A 20,752-nucleotide genomic window follows, 5' to 3' on the forward strand; every position below is an offset into this window, starting at 1 on the left:
ACCATATTTAAATAATTTCTTCTTCCAGAAAATATTTGGCAAATTTCCACATCAAGTTTACCTTACCTCCCTAGAAATTCATTAGAAGATAGGCACAGGATAAAGAAGGATTCAATTATACAGAAAATTGAATCATCCACAAACTCCATCAACAAACACATCGACCTGGACCCAATATACCAACCACTACAGCGGACAGCTGAAACTGACAACCGGAAGCGGCAGGGACAGACCACTATAAACACCGGAGGAAACATCAAAGAAGCGCTTCGCAGGAGGCTCCCAAGCACTGATGATGTCGCCTAGCCAGGGGACGAAATGTTTGCAACAAAAACTTCCAGCTTGGCGAACAGAACCACAACAGAAAATTGTTGCTGTAAATTTATTCAGGCAGAAATTGAATTTAACACAGTAACGCAAAAGGCTAGCCATGGAATCAAACTGAAAAATACAATACCAAAATGGCCAAGAAATACTTGCAAAAGGTACAACAGCAGATGGGGCAAACAGACTGACTCTCACAGGAATCAATGGCCAGACTTCTGCTGTTGCTAATCCATGCAAGTCATTTGAATTCTAAAGTTAAATGCAAATTTGTAAAATTTGGTGACATTGTCAAAAGAAAATGATGTAGCAGCAAAAAGGCATGCAAAACAATTTAAACCACTTAGGTAAATGGTAATCAAATGGTAACCCACCAAAGATGTCCACTGCACAGATGTCACTAAGATGGTACAATGATCTAGCATTCTGCAGCTTAAACAGGTTAAAGTTCCAGTGTGTCTTTACACACACACACACTTTTTAAGAATATAAAAATCTTGCAAATGAGTCTTTCACCATAATGATAAATTATACTTGAAAAGAGTATAAAAATTGTGATGGTAACACTGAATAATTACTTAATTCAGAAATCTCTCGAGTAAAGTCTTTAATTGAGATAAATCTTGTACTTTAATAGACAGCTGTTTTAGCAACTTATTTCAGACAGTATGAAACAGATATGAATATCCAGAAGCAATGCAGTAATTGGCTATTTAAACAATGGCATACCTGCTTTGCACATGATGTAGGAGGAGATTTCTCCACTGGAACAGTCAAAGCCTCCTCAAGGATATTGTGAGATTGGTCATCTGTTTTCACAGTCTTATTGTCCACTTGGCGAGGGGTCAGCTCCTCCTCTTCAATCAGCAAATATAAATCTTTCACACTGTTAACCTGCCAAATGCATTGAAGCACAAGAAATGTTTCTTTAAATTTCATTCATGGTCACAGGGTGCACACAATGGTGCAGTGTGCACAACAACAACTGTGAATTTTTAGTTTTGGTACACAAATGCTCAATTCTAAAAATTATTACAACCCACTGATATAAACAGATATCAACTCTTGGTATATAACACTACTAACTACAACTCTAATCTCCTTATTAATTCCTCTTCACACATGCACACACACAAAACAAAAGGGAAAACAGATTATTGGTGGAAGTAGAAAACAACTGGAAAGGCAATGCAATGGTGTTCGCTTCCGAGTTTTGATATTGAGATGACTGTACTTCAACTAGCCAAGTTCTCAGTGTTTCAAACCTCCTCAGCATCTTCTATGTTTCAATAAGATTGCCTCTTACTTGCTGAAACTTTCCAAGACCATGTGCCTAATAAGACCATGAGTCTTATACATTGTTCCTGCAATCTACTCTGAAGTTCTAATGTATATGCATTTTACATACATATACTAATCAGATGAATTTATTTCCATTAACACGTGCTCATTGCAGCTATTTTATACATTTAACTCTGCACTACTGTAATGGTTTGAGTCCTCAAATAGACAATAGTGGGCCAGACTAACAGATCTGTTAAAAATGTTGAATACTGCACCTCTAGTAAATCATCACCGTCATTATCCATCTTCTTGCCACATTTCCAGTGTTTCAGGAACCATTTCAGTTTCATGTAGAGAAGGAAGAGGTTTTGTTTGAATTGATCTGCTTCCTTCACAAACAGGTTTTTCTCTTGACTCCAGAATTTCTGCTCAAGTCTGGTTTGCAAATTCAGGCTCTGCAGCTCAAAATCTCTTCGCACAAGAGCCTTTTGTTGTTCCTCTTTAAGCTATGGAGAGCAATTAAAGAGTCAATGAAAAATATAAAAGACTTAATTTAGATGAGCACTGAACCAGGCCATGTGTGTCATCTATCAGAAATTCATGAGTATGTGTCATGCTTCATTGTGCACTCACCTTACCATACAAAACAGCTGTTCAAACTGATATACGTTGTTATTCTTGTCAAACTTGCTTAAGTACCTCAGCAAAGAAAATTAATAACCGTTTTCAGTTCCTCTGATCATTGGATACAGTGGTGAATTTGTTAGTACTGAGTTGTGAATGTGATCTCAATGCTTACATGTAAATAGGAAGACAGCAAGACAGGCCAAAGGTGATTCAATTTCCCTAGCTTCTCCCTGAAGGCGCAGTACAAAATCTGCAAATTGTGCAAGTGCATAAATATGTTTTTTTTTCCCAATGATTTTCTCCCTACTCATTATTCAAATAAAGGGTGTCTGCAGGCCTATGATGCCTCAATCAAATGCCCATTGTTTGACAGTTTCAACTAGAAATGCTCAGAATTTAGGGAGAATCCCTGGAAGACCAGTCTTCAACAATAGCCCCAATCCAAACTTGCTTTATCCAAGTTAACATTGTTAGTGCTTTTCTAATAGATCATTGAGCAGAGAGCAAATATTGAACTTTTCCAGTTTCATAGCACTCCAACCAATGCAAAACTGTCATTCTCTAATGCATGCAGTCAAATCACAGAATCTCAGAATCATACAGTATAAACGAAGCCTTTCGGCCCATTGAGTCTGTACCATCAAAAATACAACACTACCCACCCTAGTCTCATTTTCTTGCACTAGCTCAGAGTCCTGAATGTTGTGACCCTTTAGGTGCTCATTCAAGTACTTTTCAAAAAGGCTGAGAAGTGTCCGGCCTCAATGACCCTCTCATGCAATGCATTCCATACCGCCACCATCCTCTGGAAAAGGTTTTTCCTTTAATCTCCTTAAAACCCTTCATATTAAAATTACACCTCCTTGTTATGGAACCTTCGACCTAAGGGATCAATTGCTTTCTATTCACCCTGTCTATGCCCCTCAAAGTCTTATAAACCTCAATCAGGTCACCTCACAACTTTCTTGCTCCAACAAAAACAACCTGAACTTATCCAGTCTCTCTTCACAGCTGAACTGCTCCATCCCAGGCAACATCATGATGAATCTCCTTTGCACCCTCTCCAATGCAATCACATCCTTCTGATAGTGCAGTGACCAGAAGTCCACACTGTACTCCAGCTGTGGCCAAACTGAAGTTCTGTACAGTGTCAACACGACCACCCATATGCCTTCTCAACTACCCTATTAACCTGTCCTGCCAACTTCAGGAAACTATGGCAAAGCACCCCAAGATCACACTGTCCCTCTGAGCTTCCAAGTGCCTTGCCAGTCATCGAGTACTCCTTTGTCATGTTCGTTCTTCCAAAGTGCATCACCATATTCATCAGATTTAAATTCCATCTGCCACTGATCTGTCCATCTGACTCATCCATTCATACTCTCCTGTAACCCAACATCTTTCTCCTCACTGTCAACCACTTGGCCAATTCCTGTGTCATCTGCAAACTTACATATCATCCACCACTACATTCTCATTTACATCATTTATGAATATGACCAACAATAAGGCACCCAACACTGGTCCCGGTGGTATGCCAATGCACACCAGACTCCAGTTACACAAACAAACAGTCTTCTACCACCACCCTCTGTCTCCTGTCATTCAACCTTACCTTAGTCACTTGGTCACCTCAAAAAGATTTGTTAGGCATGACTTCCCTTGAATAAAGCTATGTTGAATATTCCTGATCAATTAACTTTCTCCTTCACTATTTTCTCCAATAGTTTCCCTACCATTGATGTTAGATTACTGGTCTATAGTTCCCGATTGATCTCTACCACCTTCTTCCAAAGTGGAACCACACGAACTGTCCTCTAGTCCTCTGGCACTTCCATTATAACTTGAGATGACATAAAAATTTGGTTCAGGGCCCCTGTAATTTCCTCCCTCCTCTCCCACAGCAACCTGAGACACTACTCATCTGGACCTGGGAGTTTGTCAACTCTTAAATCTACCGGAACCTCAAATATCTCCTCACTTCTTATATCAATTTGCTCAAGGACCTCCAGTCCATCTTCTCAAATTCTGTATCTGCATCATCCTTCTCCCAAGTAAATACTGATGTGAAGTACTCATTTAACACTCTAACAATGTCCTCTGGTTTCATGCACAAATGGCCTCCTCGGTCCACAACTGGCCCTACTCTTTCCCTTGATATACTTGTACAATATCTTTAGGATGCTCCCTAATTTTGTCCACCAGCATTTCTCATGTTTTTATCTTATAAGCCTCTAAAGTCAACCAAAATTACTAAGCATGGTTTAAGAAAAAAATGATAAAAAGATATAAGTATACACACTGATTTCTCTGGAAATATGAACTTGATCGGCTAGTTATCCATATCGATTTTTATAATCTGTTTTTAAATGGCATTGGATAGACCAAGCAATGATCATTGCAAGTTACTGAATTCCATTTTCTGCAGGAATCAGTCAACAGAAGTCCACTTTGATAAACAAACCATTTCTCAAAAACAGAACAGAACTGAAGCAGATTTGTCCAGTATTTCTTTTTTGCTTATGAAAGGGCATTTCTGCATTTCTCAGGTGGTCACAAGGGTGGCTATTCCGTTCAATGGGGAGTATTATTGGTGAAGACAGGATTCAGCAGTACTCCTTCACTTAAAGAAATTAAACTGCTTGATCTTAGATTTATTTTGCCTCTAATACGACAAGTTTCCAATGAAACTATGGAGATGTGAACTATTTCCTTCGACTAACAATCGCTAGTTTTCTCTCTCAGAAGAAAGAGACAGAGACAGGCAGATAGAGAACAGAGTGACACAAACTCTGGAAACCAATGGTTAAGGGAATGAAGTAAAGGTAGAAAAAAATAGGTATTTTAGAGTCATAGAGCTGTATATCATGAAAACAGACCCTTCGCTCCAGACCACATATCCCAACCTAATCTAGTCCTATTTGCCAGCTTTTGACCCATCTTCCTCTAAACCCTCCCTTTTCATATACCCATCCAGATGGCTTTTAAAAGTTGAAATTATACCAGCCTCTACCACTTCCCCTGGCAGCTCATTCCATACACACACCACCCTTTTAAAATCTTTCCCCTCTCACCTTAAACCTATGCCCTCTAGTTTTGATCTCCCCCTTACTGGGGAAAAGACCCTATCTATTCATCTATCCATGCCCCTCATGATTTAATAAGCCTATATAAGATTACACCTCAGTCTCTGAGGCTCCTGAGAAACAAATACATTTTAAACATGCACATGCTTGTTAGGCTTACTATTTAGCCTACAGCTGACAAAAGCTTTTAACATGAACAATCAAAGTGGTAGATAGTTGTCTATGTGCTATGGAATGGTCCAGTAAAATGCCCTGCAGTGTGATTTTCCATCCGTGCCAGTGCCTGTTTCTCAAGTAAAGACCTTTAAAAGTAAAGGTAGATTCACCATAGTCCTACAAGACCATACGAATGTTTTCTCACTCGAGAGAGAACTGATAGTGGCTTAACCTGAGAGATACCATTCCTCAGGTGAGGGGAAACATTGTGAAGGAGAATCTTTCATGGTAACTACAGCCAGCTGGTAATCTCAATCCAACCTTCATGGTAATCTTAACCCATGCAGTTGATATTGCTCTGCATTCCAAACCAGCTTTCCAGCCAACTGAACTAACCAACAGCCAACTTTAAAAGTAACACCATGTTGAAACTATTGAGTAAAAGTACAATGACATTTTGTCTGAGCAGGAACTTTCTACTTTTTTTGGTTCAATGTTGGACAGACAAAAGAAAACTGAGTAAAATTATTCACCAAACTCCTCAAGAATGAGCAGCTGCAATTTTCAATTAGCAACATTTAACATTACAATTAGCAACATTTAACATTACTTTTCTATAGCATTTTTTGAGAGTGTCAATTTAAAACTCAAAATTCAGTGAGAAACGATCAATTGTTCCTCTTCAACTGACCTGTGACATTTTCTGTTGAAATCTCATTGCATCTTCATTTCGAAGCTCTCTTTCCTGAACAAGCTGTTCTTGCAGTCCTCGGATAGTCTCCTTCGCTTCAGATAAATCAAGTTGTAGTTCCTTGACCTGGTTAAACAAGTCATAAGTTGTAGTTGGGTTATGAAGAAAATTTCAGACTGCTTTTCCTCTTGTTTCACCAAATACTTCTCAGATTGCTTCATACCTGCCCGCAGTGGAGAGGGCAGGATACTGTCACCCATAGGAAGTACTGTAGACACTGCAAGCAGCTTATAAGAATGACGGCACTAGATAAACCTTTCCGTTTAATGAACAATTGAGAACTATGGCAGCACCCCAGCAACACTGATATGAGTGTTCTAACTTGAGATATGAAAAGCCAACTTTTTTTTATCTGGGTGCAGAGTCATGTTTTGGTGTGAAAATGGTTACATTTTGATTTTGTTTCAGAGGAAAACTGATTTTCTCGACCCTGCGCTATCTTCCTTGAGCCCACTTACAAGTTGGAAACACCTAGCGTGCAAAAGGCACACCACCCCCTGCTGAGGTCAGATGCCCCATTTTAAACAGGGGCCAAAATCAGGATTTCCTCCTCCACCCATATTTTTGTCCACTGTTCGAGGGTTTTAGAAGCAGATTAAAGTATGCCAGGTTTGATAGTTTGTGAAGAGAATGCAAAGCCAACTGAGGGACTGGAAACATTCTGAAAGACAAGTGTAAAATACTTTGAGACCTTCACTGCCACTATTAGCAGCAATGCTGTAATCAAGCGTTTTTCACACTGTGATTTATAATAAGGATACAAAGATAAAGTAATCCTTACATTATCAGCATTGTATATTTGTTCACAAGTACGTACCATGATGCATTAAGAACTTGTACCCTCTGCTGTCACGATTTCCTGATTCAATGGGATTAGAAGATCTGGCTGATTTTTTTTGTAACCCCTCCCTTTGTATATTGGGTAATGGGGGGGCAATCTCCCTGCCCCTCTAATGATAGGCTTTGAAATGGAAATCTGTTCAAAGAGTGGAGCTGGAAGCCTTTGGTTTGACAGTTGTTCTATTATGAATGTTTGGCCAGGTTTCAAAAGCTTCAGTTCTGCAGGTGGTCTTACTGATCCAAGAATGACAAACTGTTGCAAACCTACTTTAAAAGAAAATGTCTATGATAGGTTTTTCTTTGCTGGTTTAAAAATCCAATTGGCAGTTAAGAGATTACAATTTGTTCGCTTGGGTTTTTGACTTCAACATCAATGAAAATGAATTTAAGATCAGTTTTTTTTAAAAAAAGATTGTTAGGAGGTTTAATTTTATTTTCCCCAATGACTATGTAGTATTTCCCAAGTCTATTGCATGACTTCTGAGGATTATATATAATGCACGCTGGGCAAGAGATGATAAATGCAAAAGGGTGGAGTGGCAATGTTCTGGGGAAATTGGGGAGGCACTGAATGGAATGGAGTTGATCAGGGCAGTAATGTTTAGGGGGCTTTTAGGAGCCAGCCTGCTGTGTTGGAGACTGAACTGGGCTTTCCAATCCACTCCAAACTCTCACCCTTATGTGTTCTTGCAACTCACAAAATTCACTGTGAACCTGAGCAGTGCAAAAAGAGACCAAAAACCCATCACAGACACATGGGTCAGGTATTCATTTTCAGATCTGCAATAAAATTTGCAGATTAGTTTTTCCCTGAGAATTTCCTGCAAATTTGACCCCTGGGGCCATATTAGCATTCAATTTGAGAGGATTGGAATACAAGAGCAGGGATGTACTGCTGAGGCTATATAAGGATCTGGTCAGATTGCATTTGGAATACTGAAAGCAGTTTTGGGCCGTGTAACTAAGGAAGGATGTACTGGTCTTGGGAGTGGTCTAGAGGAGGTTTACAAGAATGATCCCCGGATGAAGGGCTGGTCATATTAGCGGCAGTTGAGGAGTCTGGGTCTCTATGGAGTTTAGAAGGATACAGGGGGTAGATCTGATTGACACCTACAGAATATGGAGAGTCTGGATACAGTGGACATTGAGAAGGTCCACAAGTAGAAGAGACTAGGATCAGAGGGCATAACCTCAGAGCAAAGATGACGAGGAATTTCTTCAGCCAGAGGTTGGTGAAGCTGTGGAACACATTGCTCAAGGCTGCGGAGGCCAAGTCATTTAGGATAGAGATGAATAGGTTCTTAATTAGTAAAGGGATCAAGGCTTATGGGGAGAAAGTGGGAGAATGAGTTTAGGAAACCTATCAGCCATGAATAAATGGCGGCGCAGACTCAATGGGTGGAATGGCCTATTTTTGCCCTGATAGCTCATGGGGCAGAGATACAGAAAATAAAATCTATCAAAACAGTAGCAAAAACAGAAACTGATGGAAAAGCTCAGCAGGTCTGGCAGCATCTGCGCAGAGAAACTAGAGTTAACATTTCGGGTCCAATAACCCTTCCTCTCGAAGATAAAGAGGAACTGGGGAGTAGTGCAGCCCGAAGCCAATCTCTCTTGGAGAGAGGTTGAGGCTGTGCACATGATGGCACATGGCCCTGAGTCTGGTTCTCAGTATGCAGTGACAGCAGTTGTCTGTGCAATGTTGAAAATTGCTGAGATACTAATGATCCTGCATGGGATTCAAAGCATGAAGGATGAGACTTGAACTGGAATCCATGTGGGGTGAGTTTGAGCTGGAGGTAATCACTGAGGAATGAGAGGTGGCTGTGGAAACATGTTTTAGCAAATACCTGGTCAAACACCAGGGGTGACAGCAAAATTAAGAAGATGGACAACGAAAAAGATTGGAATTGAAGTCCTGTTGGAGACAGGAGCAGAACTTCAAGGTGGGCATGCGTAGGAGGAAGGGTCACTTGACCTGAAACGTTAGCTCTGCTTTCTCTCCACAGATGATGCCAGAACTTCTGAGCTTTTCCAGCAATTTCTGTTGTTGCTAATTTACAGCATTCATAGTTCTTTCAACTTCTATCAAAACAACTGTCTGCAAAACTACCTGAAATCCTTTTGACTGATGCAAATCTCCCAATACAAGATCAGAAACCAAATTCAGCAGAAATATTACTGAATTGCTTGAGAAATGGCCTTGAGAATGCACAGGAATGAAAAAATATACAGACAGAGAACTGAAAATTGCATCCACTAACTGTGCACATCTGTAATGAGGAGGACATATAATTCTTCAATAAAAGCTGCTGGACTGGACTGGAAAATTACCTCTCTATTTGCTTACATCAAAATCTTTCCTCTCGGACTTTAACTGAGATAGTCAGTCATTTGTCTTTTGCTGAGATAGAGGAGCGTAATTTGAACATGTACATGAAATACCTGTACACTAACAAAGACAGTAAAATACACTCCCTTTAACTCTGTTGACATTTACCTCATATAGCCTAGAACTGTGGGATATTGCAAATACCTCCTTCCATGACATGTTTTACAAATCTGTTTGGATACTATTTTTTCACCAAAAATATATTATTTCCCTAAAACTAATGTTCTTTAATGCTCAGAGCTATTTAAATCAACCTGTTCCATTTTATTTTAAAAATTCATGGAAAGGTTTTATTTAGCAACAATAGATAAAATTAGAATGCAAAACAGAAGGAAAGTGGAAATAATTCTTAAAAAAAATTCCTAATTTTCTAGTCCATCTCATTGCTGATACCAGTGCGGAATGGATATGTAAGAGTTGCCTTGGCAGTATATGTTAAGCATAACTTTCTGTCTGGACTATATTTTAGCAGAATAGATGATATGTTCAACATGAACCATAAATATACTGTCACATACTCAAAATATCTCCATGTACATTTCTCAGAGTTTTTATTGAGAAGATAAAGTGCAATGATTTTATTAATGATGGGAAAACTTATTTCTGACTTCAAAAATGTGTGGTGCTGAAGACATGTTAGAGTCTTGCCTGCTCTGCTTCCACCTTTCAGATCTTTGCCTTCTGCATTAACCTTTGCACAAATATTCTGATTGTTCTGATAATACTTCGCATATTTTAATTTCCAGAAGCTGAAAATTTACTTGATGCTCCTAAATTACAGATCATGAGAATTCCTCTACAGCTTCCCTTCTTGTTGTTTCAGAGGATGTATGGACAGAGGAGAAGCCAGGTATGGGTACAATCGAAGTATGATGGAACATTCACCACCTATCTGGCATATAGTTATAACAATGCTTAAAAGATTAACACCATCCAGGACAAAAGCAGTCATTTAACCAGCATGCCTGTTACGGGAATCAATGTTCATCACCACCACCAGTACATAATGGCTTTCTTTATTTCATCCAGAGGTAAACCGCAGCAACTTGCCAAAGCTACTTCAACAGCACATTCCTTTACTGCATTATAATATTTGGAAAGACAAGAATGGTTAGCACTGCTGCCTCACAGTGTCAGAGACCCGGGTTCAATTCCCGCCTCAGGCAACTGACTGTGTGGAGTTTGCACATTCTCCCCGTGTCTGCGTGGGTTTCCTCCGAGTGCTCCGGTTTCCTCCCACAGTCCAAAGATGTGCAGGTCAGGTGCCTGTAGTGTTAGGTAAGGGGTAAATGTAGGGGTATGGGTGGCTTGTGCTTCGGTGGGGCGGTGTGGACTTGTTGGGCCGAAGGGCCTGTTTCCACACTGTAAGTAATCTAATCTAATCTAATCTAATCTAAACAGTAACGTTGTGGGAATACCATTACATCTAAATTCCTCTCCAAGTCACAGATCATAATGACTGGTCATAAACTTCATTGCTGATGAGTCAATATCTAGGATCTCTCCAGCAACATTGTGGTTGAAACCACAGTTAAAATAGGGCTCATCACTAATACCCCAGAAGAATCAGGGATAGATAACATATTTGGCTACGCACAGAAAATGTGCCCTACTCCAATGGCAAACAGTCATTGTGTTAAGCTACAGTCAGGGATGGACATCTCTGTTGGCTGTTGAAAAGACCACAAACCTTTGGATTATCCTCAAGCCACCCGAAAAGATTCAGGCCAATTGGTCAATCAAATCATGTCAATACGTATGTGGATAATATGTGTTTGTTACGCACTCATTTTCTCAGCATCAGCATGAATGGAGAACTGTCACAAGGTGTAGTTTTCTAAGTTGAGTGTAGCAACACCACACTCTCGATTCTGATCTCCAGCATTACGTCCAAACCTGCCGCTGACCATGTTTAAAGGTGGCCTTTTACTTTTCACAGGACCTTGTGGACAGAGATTAATCCATCACCATTTACACCATGAACTGAAGACACCTCAGGAAGCTTATCTTTAGGTCACTGACTTGCAGAATTTTTAAGTGGACCCGTTACTATGCAGTAATCACCCCGATCCACTTTCAACCCCACAATCCAGTACATGTTAGCCCACTGTGAGACTACTTACCCTATGAATCAGCACAGCCCCTGTGGCCCCTCCAATCCAACACAACCCCACTCTGGCAGTGCTAACCACTTGGAACACTGTCTGCAACTTCAAACTACACTGAACCCCCCCCCCCAAATTGTCTACCTGCCCCTATGGCACACACCCACATTCTCCAAACAACCTCGATTCTACTATAGCACTGGTGTGACTCAGGAGCCAGGGGTTTGGATGGTAAGCTGAAACGTAGTTTGGGGAGGAAAGTGGGATCAGGTGACCAGTGAGCATTGTGAAATGGGAGGGTGAAAAATGAGAATCCAGGGCTGTGGGGGAATATGAGGTCATTAAACAGCAGGGGGTCGGGGGGTGTGAGGTGGGAATTGGTGCGAGAGTAGTTTTGGGAAGTTCTGGATCTGGTCCTAAATTAGCTCCCTGGAATGTCTGATGCTGTTGTCATCCTCAACAGCAGCAGATGTTTCAGTGTTTACTGCCATTGGGATTGCTAGATCTGAGCCAATATATTTGATCAGGGAATGTTTGCGCAACAGGGTTACTAAAGCATTAAAGATCACAGCATATAGAAAGGAGATCCTGTGGAACAAGTATGTAAGAATCATGGGTGGCACCAATGACAGAACAGGCCAACTGGCACACAGCCAAACATAAGTTACAACAAGAGTAGTAAAAAGAATCTCCTCATACAACATCCTCAATAACTGAATAATCCCAGTAAGAGAAGTCACTACACTGGCAGACTGCTGGGTTTCAGCAATTAACTGGTGTGATGAATGAATGTAAGTTTAATCAAATTTAATGTTCACCCAGTTTCCTAATATTTCCTTCTCTTTCATACTTGGTTTAAGTGAGAGGAATGGTTTCTGTCTGTTATGTATTGCAGATGAGACTGTGTGACAGAGAATAACCAAGAGCAGACACAAGAAACAGGGAAAGGTATATCTTGGTGCTTGGGAGACATAACCTTCATTGTCTTTATGGTCTCTGGTCCCAGGATCTGTAGAATGACATTTGTAAATGTATTTAAGCACCTGAAGGTGTGGACTTTCCTGCTGTACAAACATGAACCTTCATGTTATTTGAAGCTTTGTCTACAAGCAATAAGAAGTTTAGAGCTTTGAAGACAGATGTTGAATACCCACCACCCAATGTCTTATCCTCAGTCTATGGAAATTAACATTAAGCATCTAATCTTTTTGGTTGCTTGCTGTGAGGTCTGAGCTTTAAGATGCAAGTCAATGAATTGGCTGAATTTTCACAACGATGACTTTGAAAATTTTCCTTGCAGCATTACATGTATGCACGTGAATCTGTGAAAGAATTGTTGGAATGCCACCTTAATCAAGCAAAGACATGCCAAGAGGAAACTTTGTAGGATGCTTATTTTGCTTACATCATGCTGGCAGTCTTATCTCTGTGCTTTTCCTGAGGTTGCCAAACTTGTACCTCACCTGCTGTCCATTCTTGTAGATGTTAGGAAATGCCATTCACTCTTTTGACTAACTCCTCTCTGGTGCAAACCTTGCTAAACTCCTTTGGTTTCCTTGCTCCAACAGCTCACCCACAACCATATCCAAGATGAGGCAAGTTTCTTTCCCTCTGCTCTTCCATGAAACTGAAAATATAAGACCTGCTGCCACAGACTGTGTGTATGCCTAGAAGACTCTTCCTTTTTAATAAAAGCAGCAGCCCTTCAAGGACTATCACTGGGGGTTCTGGCTGCCTAAGCTCCCAACATGAGATTCAATCCACACTGGGAAGTCATTAAAGCCATTTGATTACGACAGCCTCAGAAGACTGCAGGATGTTAACCCTCACCCAACTTAATAAGCGTGAACCTTCGAAATCTGGTCCTGTTGCTTCAATGCTAGGTTAGAAAAATCGCATATCATGGCTATGAAGAGACATCACCATGAAGCAAACCTATGATTTCATGATATCCTTCTAGTCTTCTTCTGAAGGAACCAATTCATAATGGGTACCTGGAATCCGCCTAGGCCCATGTCCAAATGGTGGTTCTTCCATATTTCTCATTCATTTGAAGGATATGGGTGCCACTGACTGGGCCAGCAATTATTGTTCATCCCTAATTGCCCAGATGACAGTTACGATTCAACCACAAGTTGAATTGGCTTGATGAAAGAAATAGAGGGTGGTGGTGGAGGGTTTGTTTTGGATTGGAGGCCTGTGACCAGCAATGTTCCGCAAGGGGGGGTCCACTGTCTTTTGTCATTTATATCAATGATTTGGTTGAGAATATAGGAAGCATGGTTAATATGTTTATGGTGTTGGTGGTATAGTGGACAGTGAAGGTGGTTATCTCAGAGTGTATCGGGATCTTGATCAGCTGGACCAATCAGCTGAGGACTGGTAGATAGAATTTAATTTAGATAAATGTGAGGAGTGACATTTTGTTAAGGCAAATCAGGGCAGGACTTATACACTCAATGGTAGGATCTTGGGGTGTGTTGTCTAACAGAGATGACTAAGGATTCAGGTACACAGTTCTTTGAAAGTTGTGTCACAGGTTGACACAGTGGTGAAGGCAGCTTGCCTTCATTGGTCAGTGAATTGAGTACAGGAGTGGGGACACCATGTTACAGCTGTACAGAACCATAGTGAGGTCAACACTGTATTGTTCTGGTTGCCCTCCTAAAGGAAGATTATTATTAAATTGGAAAGGGCGCTGAAAAGATTTACAAGAATGCTACTGGAACTGGAAGGTTTGAGTTATAAGGAGAGGTTGGACAGGCTGGGACTTTTTTCCTCTGGTACATAGGAGGTTGATGGGTGATCTTATAGAGGTTAAATAAAATCATGAGAGGCATACATAAGGTGAATAGCAAAGGTCTTTTCCCTAGGGTAGGGGAGTACAAAATTAGACAGCATCATTTTAAGGTGAGATGGAAAAGATTTAAAAGGGACCTGAAAGGGGGAACTTTTTCACACGTTCATATGTGAAACGAACTGCCTGAGGAAGTGATACATGCAAGTCCAGTTACAACATTTAAAAGATATTTGAACAGGTACACGAATAGGAAAGATTTAGAGGGATATGGGCCAAATGGTGGCAAATGGGCCTAGTTTAGTTTGGGAAACTTGGTCAGCATGGATGAATTGGACTGAAGGCTCTATTTCCGTGCTGTATGACTCTATGAGGCTATTGATCCATGAGTGGAATCACAGATTGTCACAATTCATGGGCGGCACGGTGGCACAGTGGTTAGCACTGCTGCCTCACAGCACCAGGGACCCGGGTTCGATTCCAGCCTTAGGTGACTGTCTGTGTGGAGTTGCACATTCTCCCAGTGTCTGCGTGGGTTTCCTCTGGGTGCTCCGGTTTCCTCCCACAGTCCAAAGATGTGCAGGTCAGGTGAATTGGCCATGCTAAATTGCCCGTAGTGTTAAGTAAGGGGTAAATGTAGGGGTATGGGTGGGTTTTGCTTCGGCGGGTTAGTGTGGACTTGTTGGGCCGAAGGGCCTGTTTCCACACTGTAATGTAATCTAATCTAATCTAATTCGAACATGGCTACTGTTAACCACCATGTAATTAGCAGCTAGAGGTAGTTTGACTATTCCAGGGTCAGTAAGGCTGACCGTAACATTGACAGTATTTCTCCAACAATAAGCAATCTCCCACTATTTTCATCCAATGTTACATATTTCTTTGGAGAACAATAAATCTCTGTCTTAAGACAGGCAAACAATTCACTCATCACATTACAAAACCAATCCAACAGATTGTCATTCAGATTTCAATTATTACATTCAAATTTGTGCATTTAGCTTTCACTTGAGTATTTAGCATCAAATGTCAACACCAGAAAATCAGCACTGTAGAATCACTGTAGAAATTCAGCATAATTAACAAGAATTAGATTTTTAAGCTCTATATGCATCCACTTACAATTTGAAAAGATGAATATAGTTGGTTGCATACAACATTCACAGTAAAGTAACACAATGTCTCTCAGACCATGGGGATTTGTTTTTTATATATTTGCATTCATGAAGACAGATACTGAAAAGACGATACCATATTTTCCATTATCAGCTTGTAGCTTTATTACAGACATAGATGATTTTATAAATTTACCTCTGAAGCATAGGAGTCACTTTCCTCATGGGTGTAGATGTTATAATCCTTAGCCGTATAATCCTTGGCATTTTCTCCGTACTCCTTGGTATCAGAATTGGCTACACAGATCTCCGGGGTATGGCTAACATCTTGCTGCCAGTCCACTTGATCCCTAAAGTCAGGCTGCTGCATGCATGGGCAAGTTAATGAAAACAAAACAAAGGATAGGGAAGGAACAAAGAAACAAAAACTGGGTATAGTAAACATTGAAAAAACTACAAGACAAAGAAAAGTATGAAAAGGAAAAACATCTTTATTACAGTGGCATAAGAGAGTGTCGTAAACAAAATTAAAAAGACAATGAGTAGAATTATGGGCTGATTTGTTTGAAAAAAAGAGAAAAGAGAAGAAAAGAGAGAGTGTGCAAACACCAGTTACGGTGCACATGCAGTGAATGATGTGGGGGTTAAACCAACAACATGCAGGCAACAGAGCTCAGATTCAACCAAGGGTGTGCATGCACTTCTTGGAAACACTCTCTGAAGCAATAAAAAGTTGTGAACCCAAACTGACTAAGCTACAAAAGCATCTGCCCATTTAGCCAAAAAGCCAATATCCAGTGCACACTACTTCAGGTTCTCACGACTTAACCATTTACACAAATATCCCATTGGAAGTGCTTCATTTGTTCACAATGAAGCATCATTGTAGAATACTGAAACCTTGGTAAGATGCACTTTACTCAAATGTTTTGTGCTGAATAACTGAACTATCCAAACATTTGAATTAAGCAAAATAAATAACGGTGCAGCATGCCAATGCTGAAAGAGGCTAGTTAAAGTAAGCAACTTTGAAATTGTCCACTTGGAATTCAAAGTTGTTATTAAAAATATCTGCTTAACTGCTATTCAAATAAATAAAAACTAAATGATATAGAGAACTACAGTGATTAAAACAGCTATGCCCTCAGCTGCTTAGCCTCACGGTTTTGTTTTGGAATCTAATGTATGATCACGAAGTGAATGAAGGAGAAATACATTGATGCATTGTGGTAGTTTGTGCCCAAGGCCCATACTTCAGTTTCTATGGCTACACTGATTTCTTTATTGAATCAAAAATGCTGCTTAAAATAACCTTTAGCTCTACCCATTTCATGCTATTCACTTGAATCTATTGACTTTCTCCTGTGGTAGTAAAGTTCACTCTCAACTACCTTTCCTAAATGGCTATTACTTTTGTGTGGTCTCGGCAGTCAACATTTAATTAGGTTATTTTGAAGATGACAGTGACAAAAGCCCAGTCTGATTTTATCTTCACCCCAAAAATGGATTTTTAGCATGGGCTGCTGTGATCAAGAGCATGAACCACAGGTGACTTTTTCCTATCCTTAACCAATCACAGTGCCTCATCACAGTGTTAGCTAAATGCAACCAATTTATACAGGTCAGGATTGAAATTTGGGAGCTGAATTTTTGTGGAGTAGGGCCTTTAGCAGCTGTGGCTGAAACGCAGAACACATTCCCTGCTAAAACCATTTTTAGCTGCTAAGTAAAGGGAGCAGGAGCCTGATTTATATTTTCCTTATGCAGAATTCTGTCAAATTACATTTTAAACTTAGGGACCTTAATTTAGAGTTAGAGGTTGGTACCTGACCAGGCTACGAGGCTGGATAAGGTCACCTCTCAGAAATATCCCTTACATTGGGCAGCTAATTAGAAGAAAAGAACAGACTGCAAGGCCCGCTTGGTGAAGAGTGTGCAATAAAGGAAGCAAGTTGCAAGGATTAAAAAAAGGTGCAGCAGCTATCTGCACTTGGGTGACAGGAAGGCAACAAGCAGTCAGAGCCAGGAACTAGCAGAGCCACCATAGAGGGCAGCTTGAATGAGGAAGAAGGGATACTATAAATATACAATAACTGAAGAGGTTATCTTGGCCTAAATGATAGGTACTGCAGGAAAAGGCCCTGAATGTCAAGAAAGAATGGTTAATCATCTGTGCCACTGGAGGAAAATTTCAGATCACAATCAACTGATGCCGATTTCCTGTTTGGTTGTCCTCAGATGTACCATGTTTCTCACCTCCAGCTGGCTGACTCCCTTCAAGTTTCTCTGCAACATCTCTCAATTGACGATGCCCCGCTGCATTACCAGTCACCAACATATTCTTTAGTTATGCAAACTCTTTCCAAACTCACGCTCGCAGCGTTTCTCCTATGTCTGGGACAGAAGTTATTCCCTCAGCATTGCAGCTCCTCCTCCGAAACCTAAAACGGTCCTAGTTGCAGAAGTAGGATTCCATCTCTCCCAGACCTTCTGGAGTTGTCCTCCCCCTCACAACAAAGCTGAAAGCATATGTGCAAGGTGCCTCACTTTGTTCAGTGCAACATAACGACGTGTGTTGACATGCAGAACCCTGGTCATCTGGTTATAACGAGATTGACTTTGCTTGGGTGTTGATCATTGGCAAAGGTAGCAGTGAAAGTGTTGGATGGCCTGGCAGTGTGGTCATGCAGGGTGTGCTCTGATTGCATGTGCCTCTGTGACACTATAGTCCGTGTGACACAGTTTGTCACAATGATGAGGATAATAGATTTGATTGACTGTATGCTAATAGACTGTGAGCAAAATGAAGGGAAGTCGCTCTGAATGCAGCATCTAAAAATGATCGCCTGACCATTACAATAGTCTCAGTTAATGCAGAACGTTGGAACCGGAAATTGTGTGGTCCTTTATTAGAAAAGATGCAGAGACAACATTAAACTCTTTTCTATTGAAATTAATGGTCGGCTATCCAATGACCAACACCATGGAGGTCCATTACACTGGATCTGAGACATGAATGGTCATCCTCCTTCTTCTGGGATTGGTGACTGACTTGGAAAATTGCCCAACTCAAGCAACCTGTCTTGGTTGTGAAACCTTGAGGTTTCTCACATCTGTCCCATTCAGAGTGAAGCTGCTGAGGTACAGGAGACCCACTATGTCTTCAAAGGGTAAAGTTTGGCCAAAATAAATGCATATATTGATGCAGAGGTAATGCTTTGCTCTGATACAAATTCCATTTTAAAATGTCATGGATTTTAGAAAGATTTACCAAATAATATGCAACTTTAAACAAAAGTCTCTAATTGACTAATGTCTCTGGCGGCAACAGTAAATTTTCATTCAAGCTGGACAGTTTTTTAAAAATATCGTGGCTTACATATGGTGGGGGGGTGGTTGGAGGGAGAGAGGAGGGAGATTGAGGGAGGGAGAAGGGAGAAGGGTGAGGGAGGGAAGGATGGAAGGGTTGGAGGATTGGGAAGGGTGGGACGAGAGGGAGGGAGTGAGGGGGGCAGAGAGAGAGAGAGATACACACAGAGACAGACATAGAGACAAAAAAGGAGGTAGGGTGCAGGTGTAGAGAAGCTGACAATACTGAATACTCCGCTTTCTTCATAGCAATGGGCACTTTGTCTTCCATGGTCTTCAGCAGGAGGGGGAAGGGTCAGCTGCTACTGTGGTACAGATGCACTCAATTTGGATTCATGCAATTGGAAGTGCTGTTATAATTCTGTCTGGCCTGCTGAGTATTTCCAGCATTTTCTATTTACATTAATCGTCCATTGGCTAGTTTCTTGTTATTGTTATTGAGCGATTACCCATAATGCTAAAGCAGACTCCAAGCATGTGCAGATTGTGATATGACCTGGTCACGATAGGCTGAAGGAAGTGTCACTGGCGTCACCAGGCTGGGAATGAAGAGGTGAGGCAATGAGAACGGTAGGGGGAGGCTGGGACTGACAAAACCGATCTTTCCCTTCCTGGCATCATCTGCAGTAGAGCTTTCCTTGGGTTCTGCCCAGCAAGGGTTTTATCCTGGAGCTGGCAGGCTGTGTTAAAATGATCCTGTTTGCATTGTTTTTATGATCAAGCCTATTCTTTACTTGAAGGATATTGTACTTTTCTTCGTTTTCTTGTTTTCACATCTTCTATAGACTAATGACACTCAAATAGTTGAGTGTCATCTTTTGTTATGACCTCGCCCTACAGTGAGGTTTGTGAGCAGCACCATCTTTGTTCATGGCAGCTGCTGTTCTATTTTTTTGCATGCATATGGTAGTGCTCCCAATAAACACAGCCTTGTGGAAAGGATGTCTGGGCACTCACTCAAACCGTTCAATATGTTGCAAGAATTAAGTTTCATGAATGATTAAATAACACTCGGCTGAGTTTCACAGGTTTGTAATACATTCCAGAGAATGCCAAATATCGACATGCGTAGGCAATAATGAAATTGGAGGGAAGGGATCTCAGCTGTTCAGTTATACAGTCATACAGACCCTTTGGTCCAACCAGTCCATGCCTATATGTTCCCAAACTAACCTAGTCCCAACTTGCTTGCATTTGACTACGCAACAGTCCATCTTCTGTAGTTACACCCGCACCACTCCCCACCTCTTCCTCCGCTACATTGATGACTGCATTGGCGCCACCTCGTGATCCCGCTAGGAGGTTGAGCAATTCATCAACTTCACCAACACATTTCACCCTGACCTTATATTTATCTGGACCATCTGTGACACCTCCCTCCCCTTCCTGGACCTCTCCATCTCCATTAATGACGACCAACTTGACACCGACATTTTTTACAAACCCACCGACTCCCACAGCTACCTCGATTACACCTCTTCACACCCTTCCTCCTGCAAAAATGCCATTCCATATTCCCAATTCCTCTGCTCCCAGGCGGACCAGTTCCACCACAGAACACACTAGATGGCCTCCTTCTTTAGACACTGCAATTTCCCTTCCCACATGGTTAAAGATGCCCTCCAACGCATCTCGTCCACATCCCGCACCTCTGCCCTCAGACCCCACCCCTCCAAACGTAACAAGGACAGAACCCCCCTGGTGCTCATCTTCCACCCTACCAACTTTCGCATAAACCAAATCATCCGCCGACATTTCCGCCACCTCCAAACGGACCCCACCACCAGGGATATATTTCCCTCCCCACCCCTTTCTGCCTTCCGCAAAGATCATTCCCTCCGTGACTACCTGGTCAGGTCCACGTCCCCCAACAACCCACCCTCCCGTCCTGGCACCTTCCCCTGCC

General features: G+C 41.3%; 1 protein-coding gene across 4 annotated transcripts in view; it reads right to left on the bottom strand.

Moving 5' to 3' along the window:
• The window catches only part of soga1 (suppressor of glucose, autophagy associated 1), a 102,168-nt gene that overhangs the window by 26,259 nt on the left and 55,157 nt on the right, over positions 1-20,752 (bottom strand). For 2 of the 4 annotated variants that reach the window (XM_043710555.1, XM_043710552.1), the window contains exons 6-9: positions 15,674-15,841; positions 6,169-6,294; positions 1,884-2,114; positions 1,054-1,218 (exon numbers count right to left, since the gene is read on the bottom strand). In XM_043710555.1, the coding sequence (XP_043566490.1) occupies positions 1,054-1,218; positions 1,884-2,114; positions 6,169-6,294; positions 15,674-15,841 (690 nt within the window). The remainder of the gene's footprint in view (positions 1-1,053; positions 1,219-1,883; positions 2,115-6,168; positions 6,295-15,673; positions 15,842-20,752) is intronic. The other 2 variants (XM_043710553.1, XM_043710554.1) reach the window with 2 other exon arrangements.

This window comes from Chiloscyllium plagiosum, chromosome 20, assembly GCF_004010195.1.
Source record: "Chiloscyllium plagiosum isolate BGI_BamShark_2017 chromosome 20, ASM401019v2, whole genome shotgun sequence".
Lineage (NCBI taxonomy): Eukaryota > Metazoa > Chordata > Chondrichthyes > Orectolobiformes > Hemiscylliidae > Chiloscyllium > Chiloscyllium plagiosum.